The following is a 12,485-nucleotide window of genomic DNA, read 5'->3' as shown; positions in this document are numbered from 1 at the left end:
CGTGCATCTGAAAATGTGATAAAAAATTAAACTGTCAGTCCAAAAGTGATGTAAATTCTCTATGTGGTATGCTACATAATCAGCAGCATCCTTCTCAATAGAGTGTTAACATTTTACATATAAGAAACATAAATCTTATAGTGAATGCTTCAAAGGATCTGCAGTGAAATGTGATAAAGCCCAGACATAAATAAAATGTGCTGTTCCCAACTGTTTGTAAGTTCCAAAGATGAAGGAAAGCATTGAAGTAAAGTTAGAATATACTGTTTGGGTTTGCAAGCATCCTAGTTCTGAAGATTTAAAATCAGATCTAAAATCACTGAAATTATTTCCAGAGAGTGTGTTAGACCATAAGATACTGTACAGAACACTCCGGTCACTTTACCAGCTGATATGCAATTATATTTGTGTTTCCCTTGTAACTGCAGTCATACAGTAGATTTTGCCATTTAAGGTTTTGACGATAAGAGGTATCAATATGGTACATATGCTGTACAGCACATCTTTAAAATCTCAACTCAACATTTTGGCACTAAGCACACAATTGCCCTCTTTGTGGTCTTTGTGGTTTGCTGTCTGATTCTGATGCAACCTGCAGCTCTCCAGTAAGAACCTAAAAAGACTGCAAATGAGAAGACGCCATTCAGATTGCTCAATTGTGAGTAGCTAATTCATTCAAGGATCTCATCCAGCCATTTCTTGAAGAACTCTTCAGACCTCTGGCATGCAGCAAAAAGCCCTGCTTGTCCTCTCCTCACTAGGTATCACCAACTCCATTCAGTATGATGGATGGTGAATGGTTGTATAAAGGTCACTCCTAATGAACTTACAGATTGTAAGCCATTAAGGAACGTCGTCTAGAATGAGGCAGTCAACCTTGTTGTCAAATATGACTATAGCAAAGACTAGCCGCCCTTTAAAAAGTCACAAAGATTCACATGCATGAATATTATTCATTAATACTTTAATAAGCTTTATGCATTATATAATTACCACCTTTTATATAAGATCAAATGACAAGACTATGTCCATAAACAATCTAATATAAGCAATAAAGCATGCAGGAGCATAAATGTCAAGATGCTTAACACTTACCGTATTGGAAATAATCATGGACTCAAAAGATAAAGTTGTACATAATACAAATGAGGTATTAGAAACCGATTTTTGTAAAAATGAAATACTACAGTGTCAATCTCACATGACCAGTACAGAAGTCAGTTTTGGCTAATGAAGGCTACTCCTATCAACAGATTATAGCCCAATTTCAAGTTTCACCTACAGCTGCATGCAAGACTGAGGGGAGGCATAAGACTGGTACTGCTGACAATGTAAGTTGTAAAGGAAGAACAAAATCTATCCAAATAGTGATGTAAAGGTGTATGAAAAATTATGTGAATGTCATTGATTTGGATTTTACCCCTTTTGACTAACATGGATTAATTTTTGTTTTACTTCCCAATGTCTAAATGATGAAAATTGTGTGAACATGTCCACTTTCTTAAGTAGCTACTTTAAACTGTTCAAGTAGGGAGCTGTGTCAGCATGCGGAGGCTGCAAAGGAACAAGTAAAGGTTTATTCCCTGCTGAAAAGAGAAGAAAAGAAAATATTTTGGCTGTGGAGCCCTCTTCAGGTGTGAGACACCTTCTTCTTGACACCTGAAGAAGGCTCCACAGCTGAAACACTGCATTTCCTTTTTTCTTTTTTCAGCATGGAATAAACCTTTTACTTGTTACTTTAAATTGTTTCCTATGTAAGATTTATTACAATGTATGTTTTTAATACCTGTGTCTTACACTTTAAGCTTGTTTACATTGGATGTTTTCCAAGTCCTGAAGTTTTTGTAACTTTTTGCTTCAAAAAAGTTATTTACATTTTGATATCATATGCAAACTTAAGTAGTTTACTTACTATTCTAGAACCTAAATCATCAATACTGTGGCAGTTGTCTCAATACAGAAATGTGTGGTACTCCACTAGTTACATTAACCCAAATGGCACACTCACCTCTTATCTGTACTCTTTCTTATCCATTGACCTGTTCTTAACCAAAAAAGTGGTATTAACTTTAATAATTCTATACACTTTTATACCATCTTTAGAACATAACTGCAAATTAATGCAAAAAAAAGAGAGAAACACAAGCTGATATTTCCACTTGTCTTGTATTTATTGATATGTTACACTACACAGAACAATAACAATGTTAAATACTGGCATGGAAATGTTCACATAATAATAAAAAAAATCTGTGTTTTCCTATGTTAAAAAATGCATTCTTTTCATATCCCTTTCAATAAATTAAACATAACACTGGCAATAAATATAAGTTCTATAAAACTTATCACTTAAGGCATACTCTAATTGCAAACTTATTCAGAGCCATTAGCAGGTGATATATCGAGATTACACTTCAAAATAAGAAAAAAAATGGACTTTTCTCCTTTTTTGTCCTTCTGAGTTGGGTATTCTTTTCAAACAATATGAAAACTGGGGAAAAGAAGGAGTTAATCTTTGAGAAGTCTGTGCTCTTATACATTTATTCAAGTTTTATTTAACAAATCCAGCAACATAAATATATAAGCATTTCTATTTTTATTCCCAGATATGCAATTGTGTGGCAGTTTAAAAAGCTGGGGTTGGAATTCAGTGAAGCTTGGAAAATCCAGGTGTCATGATTAGTTTACTAGATTTATAACACTGTCACTGACAAAAAAAAAAACATTTCCAAAATCTAAACCATCTAAACCATTAAAGGATAATACAGCATGACCAAATGAAAAAACAAAATCGACAATGCTCTAAAAAAGGAATGGAAAAAATATTTCTGCAAAATGAAAATGCATTACATTCTGGTTTGTTGACTGGACATAACATATGTTTCAAAGAATGGTCATAATTAGACTAATATATCTGGAAAAAAGGCCTTGAAAAGCATGTGTTTAAGCTCCATGCACAGTACTGTGAATAGTTACACATTTTCCTGGCTGTGGAACTGTAACCTCTCAATTGCCACATCAATTGATCATACTGCATAAGGTGATGAGCTAATGATGGGAATAGGACTGCACCAAGGGGGCACATTGGAGCATTACACCATCAGTGGGACAGTTTTGTCTAAGAAATGGAAAGGTATTCGACATTTTTCAGTGCCTTGCTCAAACAAGGCGAAGCCCTGCTGACTACAAATGAGCCCTAGCATTAACGCATGTACAGTACACACAGGTATGTCCTATGCATATTGGACTCATCTGTTATAGCATCACCCTCTGCAATCAAAGACTGGATTAAAAATGACAGCAATAATTAAAGAAACACACAACCAGATCAAATGAATCACAGCTGCTCCTTTGTGTTTCTCTAACACTCACTACCTGCACCTTCAGACGTTGTTTTTTACATTGTAAACATCCTAGTGCTTTATGGTTTATTGTAAAAACACAAAGAGACTGAAGCCAGGCACACAGAGACAAGACCTACAGTAAGTGTTTATTCGAGACAAAAGCTTGAAACAGCCACACAATTCCAGAAGAGTGCATCATACTGTACATTCTGCATTAGAGACCAGCTTCTTATATTTGTTTGTCAAGTGTTGAAAGTGAGGGGAAAACTCACAAAATTAAGCGATGTATCAGAAAAATCAATATTATGAGATGTTTGTTTTCTAAATTTACCATCTTAAGCCATGATGATTTCTGCAGTGGTTAAAAGCCAAAGACTTTGCTGTATACTGGACATACTGTATTTCACAGCATATGAAAGGACTCTGCACTGATGTTCCTTAGTTTGGGGTTGAAGATCTGTCAGATCCACAATGAAGTACAACAAACACAGGGAGATGCAATGAGCATCTTTTCAAACACAAAACACTTATTTTAGACCTAAAATAAAATCCTCATAATCACGTGTAGTGACAAACAATGCATCTCAGCACACAGGTAAGATTTGCTTCTGATTTAAACAGATTTGTAATATAAAGCATTTTCTTGTACCTCAAGTTCAATTAAAGGGGTGGCTATGTAAACAGAAGGCATGCAGCTTCAAAGATGGTGTTTGTTTGGTAAAACTTTCACCTAAACTTTACAGATATGTGATTTTGGAAGTTCCAGTGTCCTATGTTTCCTTCGTGTGTGCTTCATGACTGCAGGGCCACCTGCAATCTGACCTTTTAGAAGAAGCATTCTTACAGTATGATCTCAAAAGCTCTTTGTCCCTGAACTACTGTTGCGTAACACTTAATGTGCTCTAAGCCCTGATCCCGTCAAGAGCAAGATTAAGATTTTATTGCTGACAGTCCCTGTAGCGGATTCCAATAATATATAATCAGCTATCACTGACCAGCAGGCAGGCTCTTAAAGTGAGTCACTTTCTATCAGCTATGCTCTCCTCCCATGAGCACATCCGGTTGTAGTCTCGAGAGGCCTTCAAATGTTCTCCTAGCAGTTTATTTGTGAAGCGGACAAAAAACAGCTTTTCACTTAATTTGTAGAATATATTTTTTTGCTTGCACTCCATTGAAAAACAAAGAAAACAAAATCCGCACTGTAATTTACAGACATGACACTTGAAGTTTTGTACTCTTTCGGTACAGAGAGGAAGATTAACTGTTTGTCCTGAAACAACCTGCATCTTTTCCCCTTCAGCCCCAGGGCTGCTCAGCTCATAATTCTGAACAGAACTGGTCACTAGTTACAATATTCCACTCAGCCGCCACTCGGCCCCAGCCACGTAAATATTCTTGTCGTCCAATAACCAAAACGAATTATGATTAATTGATTAATTTATGCTAGATTGATTCATATTGCGACTGCCAAGTTCAATGTCTTTACTGAGCACAAGTCATATTTTGGGAAGAGTATATTTGAGCTCTGGTTTCCTTCCACATCGAAAAACACGCTGGCTGGCTGTAGAAGACTGGCATCCTGTGCAGGTGTAGCCCTGCCTTGTGCCCTGTGTCTCCAGGACAGGCTGCAGGCTGCCATGAGCCTTAACAGGAACAATGTGGCTTTCTGATAATGCATGGCAAGGATACATTATTATGTAGCTGTTTGGTCTGCACAAATATCATAACCCTCTGGGTTCTTTTTACTGCATATACAAAAGAACATGAGGCAGGCAACGAGAGGAGAAGGAGAGGTTAAAGACTCTCTTATTGGTGCATGGTGACATGTTCAACTATACACTGATCTGTTCCTCAGCAGGAAAACCCTGTGCTCTGTCATGACACAGGTATTACACCATTTAACAAAGGCTTTGGTTTAGAGAGGGTAAGAAAAAAAAAAGAAGAGAAGTGCTCAAACCTACTTTCCTGCTACCGTTTTCTTCCAGATTTTTATTCAGAGCTCAATGTAAGGACGGGCCATTTTGGTTTAAAGGCAAGCACAAATGATCGTAAATGTCTGCTTTCTGCGCATCAGCTGCTGCAGATTCCAGATGAGTCACAGAAAAGCCTTGTGATACATCTCACTGTTTGATTAATAGGACAGGCACAGACAGACCAGTGTTGTGGTGTGTTTTAAACACAGCAGAAAAAGCCTTTAGTCTAATAACAAAGCTGAACATTTATTTCCTTCATCTTAATGTATTTCCCACTAGTCTACGTCAGTATGATAATTGAGTAAAAATATTTAAAAAGCCAGGTTAGCAGGCTTTCTCTTATTCTTTTTAACTTCACAAACATTACCACAGTCTTTATAGGAAACACTGTAATAGCTGGTGGGTAATAATACAGAATGTTGTACAAATGGCAAGATATATAATAAACCTGTGAGCTGCGGTAGGATTTGAAATTGGAAATGGACCTGTGGAGACTGCAGAATTCTTGAAAACCATTTAGATCAAAAACAAGATGCCAAACAAAACACTCATGATTTTAGGACTGTCCTATAATGCAAAACATGCTTTTCAACATGTTGGATGATGATCTGATAGACACTCTGTTAGTAGCTTTCAAAGCAAGAAAATCCCTTTCAGAGCATCTGGGTTAGCAAGGCAGCACAAAGATCTAATCTAGCATTATTTCAGGCTGGAAGTGAATGTGAGAAGGAGATGATATGTAAAAAGACCTGGAAGTGCCATGGAGTTCCAACCCCTTGTGGGTGAAGGAATGGGAAGAAGAAAGAAACTTAAGTCAGTACAGTGGGCACTCATCTAAATGGTATCTTACAGAACTAACAGAAAAACAGTTCTGCCGGTAGTTTCCATATTCAAACAACATCTCTTTGGGCCAGAGCTTATTCTGGTTGTGATTTTGGGGTGTCAAGCAGATGAGAGAGCACAAGTTCCCCAACTATTTACAGCTGGGTAAACTGGAGTGATTGGGGCACAGTACCTCACTCAAAGTACAATAGCAAGACTGCAGTGGAGACCTGATCCACAACACACTTAGGAGGTAAGACTTACCTACTGTACTATATTGCCTCCAATGAGCATATTAAGCACTCCGAAATTCCATCTGTTGAGCATAACTAGGAATTATCTCTAAAAACGTCACCTATTCGTCAACAGCAAACTACAGATCTAGCGTTCAATAGGTGCTTATTATTTGTTTATTTGCCAAAAGGCTTCATGCTTAAACCTAAGTGCAACCCTTCTTCCAGATTGTTATAAGCCAGGTTTGCAATGTAGAAGATGGATCTCATCTTTAATTGAAATAAGGGCCTAGACAGCAAGGTTGTCATCAGCACAAACCTTTAGAAAACATGGGAATGATGAACCCTAATCTAACTATGGATTTAACTCAGATATTATTGCAGCTCATTTCGCATCTCGCAACCTCATGAAACTTTGTTGATCTGCACCGAGCCTGCCATTTGAATTATAGATAGGTGGATGGGGCTAGTGACTGAACCCGTGTCAGCACCAGGGCCCCAGGTGTGAGAGATTACATATGAGGGCTGTATTAATGAGGGTAGTCAATGGCAGTTCCTCCAGGTGACCCCAGTCAGGAATGTCACGGTGTTAAAGACTGCAAAAAGACACTGCTGCATCTGTGTTTTAGCAAAAAAAAGGCTTTAAAAAAGAAGCTGGAGAAATGTTAGTGTTCTATATATTTGCTCCTTCTTTAGCAATGTTTTCATTCTCATGTACTTTATATTTTAAAATTGGGTGATTTAAAAAACCCAGATTCGCACACCTAGTTATGGGATTATTCTTTTAGAAACAGGTAAAGCACAGATTATCATTTAAGATTTCAATATGTAAATCAAAGCATTTATTTCAGAATACTCAAACCACAGGTCAATAGGAAGAAAGAGAGAGATTACTATAAGTCTTCTATTCTTCATTGTTTTGCCATAACAGTTGTTTTGTACAGAAAGCTAAAGTGTACCCAAAACTACACAATAACATAAAGTGCTGTCAAGACAGGAAATACAAGGAAAACTTAAATCTTATGAATGTCATTTCCGTGCAATGGACAGTGACATTTCATACGTTATAATGTCTCTTTACAATGGAGACTGAACAACAAGGGAGTAATTCTCACCTATGCTGAAACCCCACTGTCCTTGGGCAGCACTAATTCAATACCTCCAGTATTAGCAGCCTCTGCAACAGGGATGAGGAGCCTGTTTTACTCTCTTTCCAAAAGGCAGCTCATGTGTTCTGACATCCTAGTAAGCGATGGACCAATGGCTCTTGCCTTGTACTAACTAGTCTACTGGAAGCAGACAGTGGCACCCAGTCTCCATCGGAGTGATTCACACACAAGTTATTAGCTACCTCTAGGGTTCAAGTGATCACATCAAAATGTATTTTTTCACGTACGTCAACTCTCAAGTTAGAAATTATACATGTAAACTGTTTAATCAGATCAATCAACGTCTGACAACTACAGCTGCCACACAGATTTAGAGTTAGACAATAAGGGGACAGTAGATACCAATATATGTGCTAATATTATCTTCACTGATGTTAACACCACAGAACTTCAAGGCTATTAACACCAGAAAACATGCTAGCTCTTTGACACAGTAGAAGCATTTAATCTTGTAACGGACTGAATGTCAGTTTTAGGGACGTATCTGGCAGGATATATTGTAGCAATCAAAAGTTTAAAAAGTGACAATTAACAAGCAACACCTTCGTGCAAACTCTTGTGTGGGATGGCATACAGGATTCACAAAATATAGAAAAGCTGATCACACATGATTTAAAATTCCAAAAGGTAAGCACAATTATTTACTGTGTTTGTGGACTAGGAGCCTGGGGGGTTTTAGCGTCAAAAAAGGTGAGATGTTATATTACAGGGCCTGGAATTTATCTGGGTCCTGAAAATAAAAAACAATGAAAATTTAACCGTAATTAGAAAACAACTGTCTGATCTTTCTGTGAAAGGTATTATCAGGTTTCCAATGAGAGTGAGTGATACAGAGTTTCTGTGAGACATCTGCCATGGACAGCTCCACTCTTTTATTCTGAAATTCTGCCAGATTTAGAAAATTTAGAGAGAAAGTCAGAAGGGGAATAAGGAATGCCTCAGATAAAAGCTGCATACTCCAGTTCTGTGCCTCACGAGTATATTTCTGAAGCTCTCTCCATCAGTCTATATCTCAGATTTGTGACATGAAAAAACAATTTATTTCTTAGTTTGTTTTATATTTTCAAATGTTACAATCTGCTTCTGTTGATTACAATCACAGTGCAATGAGAGCTAACACTGCTCCTAGCTGGGCCAAAGAACAAGCAAAAAGGCTGCGAGAAACAGGACTTGTGTCTGCTAATTAGCGAGAAACTAATGGATCTTAAGAAACAATTAGAAACTTTAAGTAAAATACTTTTTTGTAATGTGTTTCCATCAAGTATTGTTACTTCAAATGTATCAATGCTTCTCAGAGACACTATATGCAAAACAGTACATATGTAATTTGAACTTAACAGAATAATTCTTACAGTATTTCTCTTATTTTCTGGAATTATTTTGAAATATCACAGTAAATTTTATCCTTTTCTTGCTATGCTCTCTACAGTATCCAATGTCTCTCAGCACATGTGGTGTACCCACACCTTAGTTATGACCACTGTATTTTGAAAAACCAACATCCCAGAGGAGGGCTGTATTAAATTTTTATTAGCCTGTTCTTTCTATATGTTAAATCAAAGACATCACGCTGCTCGGTTGCAAAGAGGAACCAGAGGGTTTTTTTAAAGAAGAGGGGCTCAGAGAAATAAGGCGCGGAATAGACTGTGCTCTCGTCAGTGGGGAAAAAACGAGACTGCGGAGCACTGCAAATTTCTTTCCTCTACCCAGCCAAAAAAGACAGAAAACAAAAAGCAATTAAATTAGAAAAATAAATTAAAAATGTCTATCAAACTGCTGACAAGTGCAATTCCCTAGTGTTGCTACAGTACTACTTTCAGTGCTGAAAGAAGAGATGAATATACAATGTCATCTAGAAATTTATGCCAGGAAGGAGAGGAAGCCTCAGACACTCAAATCCGTCTCACTCCCCGCACTTAGATTTTTTTTAAATCATAACATTTAAACACATGATCATTGGATTGTATTCTTCAGTAACAGGAAACAAAATGAGTAAATCTGGCAATGAGCAGCTGGGTTCATCAGCGTGACTCCCCAAAATTTAGTTTTACTGAGGTTTACTTATCTATTTATGTAAGTGGATGGCGTATCCTTTGTTAAATGTTTTCGGATCACAACTCTGGCGGGGAGGTGGCTCTCAAATTGATTCCTCCTGGCTCTAAAACACAGAAGAAGTACATGTCCTACCATAGGAGGAAGCAATGGCTGTTAGTTTTTAAAGATTTTTGTTTCCGGTTTGACGTTTGTTTAGGAGTGTGCAGCGGCGTTTGGGAGCTGCCTTCCCTTTTTCGCCGCCTAGTGGCGGAGCGCACTCACTGCAGGCCTCACGCACCACAGACTACTGGATTTGGCAGGCGGCAGAGGAAGTGGCCTGGCAGCACATGCAAGTGGGGTTGACCGATTTCGGAGGGATGAGGTCAAGGTCCTCGTCATCAGGGATCTCGTCCAACCTGTAGCCATCTTTCAGCAGCTGGATGTTCAAGTCTTGGTTGATCTGCTGCAGAGGAAGAGAGACCGGTTAGAGTATAAGCAATCAACAACACAAAACAAATAAATATTTTCTGCATTTAAATAACGTCCAAACTAGGTGCTGCATTCACATTAAAAATCCTACTCAGATGCAGTTTGGAGACAGATGCATAGAAATACACTGTTGCATTAATTAGACATGCAGGGATCATACTGTGTAAAAATACTCTTTAGTTTAGGTTTTATGGGTGGCAGACATGTCCACTTGAAAGGCAGAACCATAACCTGGAGAATACATGGCACAACAATTTTACGGCGTGGTGGCTCTGTGGCTCAGGATCTGTGGCTGGAAGGTTGCCGGTTCGTATCCCGAGGCCGGAAGAGGAATCCTACTCCGTTGGGCCCCTGAGCAAGGCCCTTAACCCCAGCTGCTCCAGGGGTGCCGTATAAATGGCTGACCTGCGCTCTGACCCCAAGCTTCTCTACTTGTCTGTGTGTCTCATGGAGAGCAAGCTGGGGTATTCAAGAAATTGTATATGACCAATAATGTGATTACTGTTGTCACATATTTTTGTCACACTTTATCTTTTCATGGATGCCGGTGCAGACTTGGCAGAGAACATCTATTAATTCTCCTGCATGTCACCTTTCCTGTCCATAAACTGAGCAGGACTTATGATGTGCTTTTTTCTGGATTTGCTTCACTTGTGCTGCCACTGTTGCAATCCAATTTTGCCTGCCAAAGCAGAGAACTTGTGTTTTATGTTTGACAGTGATGACTGCATGAAGTTAGTGACCTCTTTGGCCAAAATCACTGTCAATGCTGAGCAACATCAAAGCTTGCCAACAGCTGTGCTACAACATCTCTCCCTGTTATAAGTTTTCTACAGTGTTTTGATTGTGTTAGAAAAACTCTGGAATATCTTTAGGAATATTAACTGTACACAGCTGAAGCGCACTGACAAACATCTAGGACACAGATACTGTAGCATTATGCCTTACGTTAACAACACGTATCTCTAACAATAATGACCAGCACTTGTTTTTCGCAAGAAACTGAAAATGTATGAAAGGGTTAATGCTGTAATTGCAGAATACTAATGTGTTGTATAGTATTAGGGTGCTCTATATATTCTGTTATTTTTGCATTTTGCAGAATGTAAGCTCCTATACTACCTTATGTAAAATACTGAACATTAGATTTTTAATTTATAACATATTTAATGAAACGATATGTAATATAGTGGCTCTCACCTCAGCAGAGGAGTATCCTGATGAAGAGTATCTGGACATGTCAAAGTCATCGTCACTGCAGGGGAACAGAAGGTCAATTAAGGAAGCTCGGAACAACACGTACAGCCTCACAGAACCAGCAGAAATAGCAACAAGAAATTGTTGTCCAAAACAGAAAAGCAAAAAAAAAACAGTTCTACATCACTTCCAATGAGAAATAAAAGGAATGATAAGGGGAGATAAAAAGAACAGAAAGAACTAAAACTCATTCAATACACACATCAAAATCAATATGCAGCAGTCCATTTGGGAAAGCAAAGTCAGACAATTTATATGTGTGATCTGGAGCAGATGTTTTGGGTTACTGTCATTGGCTTTTTCTTCTATAGAACCAGATGAGGGGTTTATTTAAACGTGTACCACAATGTAAAACCACAATTTGAAGTACCACAATTTAAAACCACATTTTATATTATCTCATATCTACAGTATATCCCTTGGGACCGCTTTATCAAAATGTGGAATCTAGATCAAAATCTATCCAAATTTTGTAATCCTACATTTTCTGATCTAGATTGCTTTGACATGGACCATTTGGATCTCTGCTGTTTATATGAAATCATAAGCTATGTCAAGGTGATCCTTTGGATTTTTTATGTATTGAAACCATTTACTAATTGTCATTCTCATCTGATTTTGGAAAATAAACACTACTTTTTCCCGATAATATACATAGCTGTCAAGAACAGTGTCCGAATGAAGAAACAGAACATTCTGATAAGGATGTGCAGGTCTTCCTTTTGAGGAGAATTAGAATGACCTTTACATTTTGGAGCAAAGTAATCTCAAAGCCCTCTTTTCAATTCATAACAAACCCGATTATAACATTTAATACCCAATATACTGCATGTTGAATCAGATTAAACACATTTTAAAGTTGACAAAAACCCAATTTAACAATATAACCATTCATCAAATGGAGAAATTTGAGTTTTGAGAACTGACTCTTGCACATCAAGATGAAATGCATGTCTCTGACATGCATGGAAACACTTAACTATATGCTGTTGATTTCCTACAGCAGCAGTGCTTAATTAAGAAATGAAACAATACAGAGATTACAGCTTCAAAGACAGGTATATGAATCCACAATTTAAAAAAAGGTAGAGTCTTCCGCAGAGAGGCAGGAAACCTGGAGGGAGGATAATCTGGCATAACTTAAAGTCAGTGATGAAGTGCCTA

At 37.8% G+C, this 12,485-nt stretch overlaps 1 protein-coding gene across 2 annotated transcripts in view; it reads right to left on the bottom strand.

The window, feature by feature from the left end:
* Positions 1–2,147: 2,147 nt before the first annotated feature.
* fam219aa (family with sequence similarity 219 member Aa) overlaps positions 2,148–12,485 on the bottom strand; it is a 47,537-nt gene continuing 37,199 nt past the window's right edge. The window contains exons 5-6 of one of the 2 annotated variants that reach the window (XM_069187429.1): positions 11,265–11,319; positions 2,148–10,035 (exon numbers count right to left, since the gene is read on the bottom strand). In XM_069187429.1, coding sequence (XP_069043530.1) covers positions 9,880–10,035; positions 11,265–11,319 — 211 coding nt within the window. In that variant the 3' untranslated portion in view covers positions 2,148–9,879. Of the gene's footprint in view, positions 10,039–11,264; positions 11,320–12,485 lie in introns of both variants that reach the window. The other variant, XM_069187428.1, reaches the window with a different exon arrangement.

This window comes from Lepisosteus oculatus, chromosome 3 (genome assembly GCF_040954835.1).
Source record: "Lepisosteus oculatus isolate fLepOcu1 chromosome 3, fLepOcu1.hap2, whole genome shotgun sequence".
In the NCBI taxonomy this organism is placed as follows: domain Eukaryota; kingdom Metazoa; phylum Chordata; class Actinopteri; order Semionotiformes; family Lepisosteidae; genus Lepisosteus; species Lepisosteus oculatus.
Note: the sequence above shows the minus strand (reverse complement) of the source record. Positions and strands in the feature narration are given on the sequence as shown.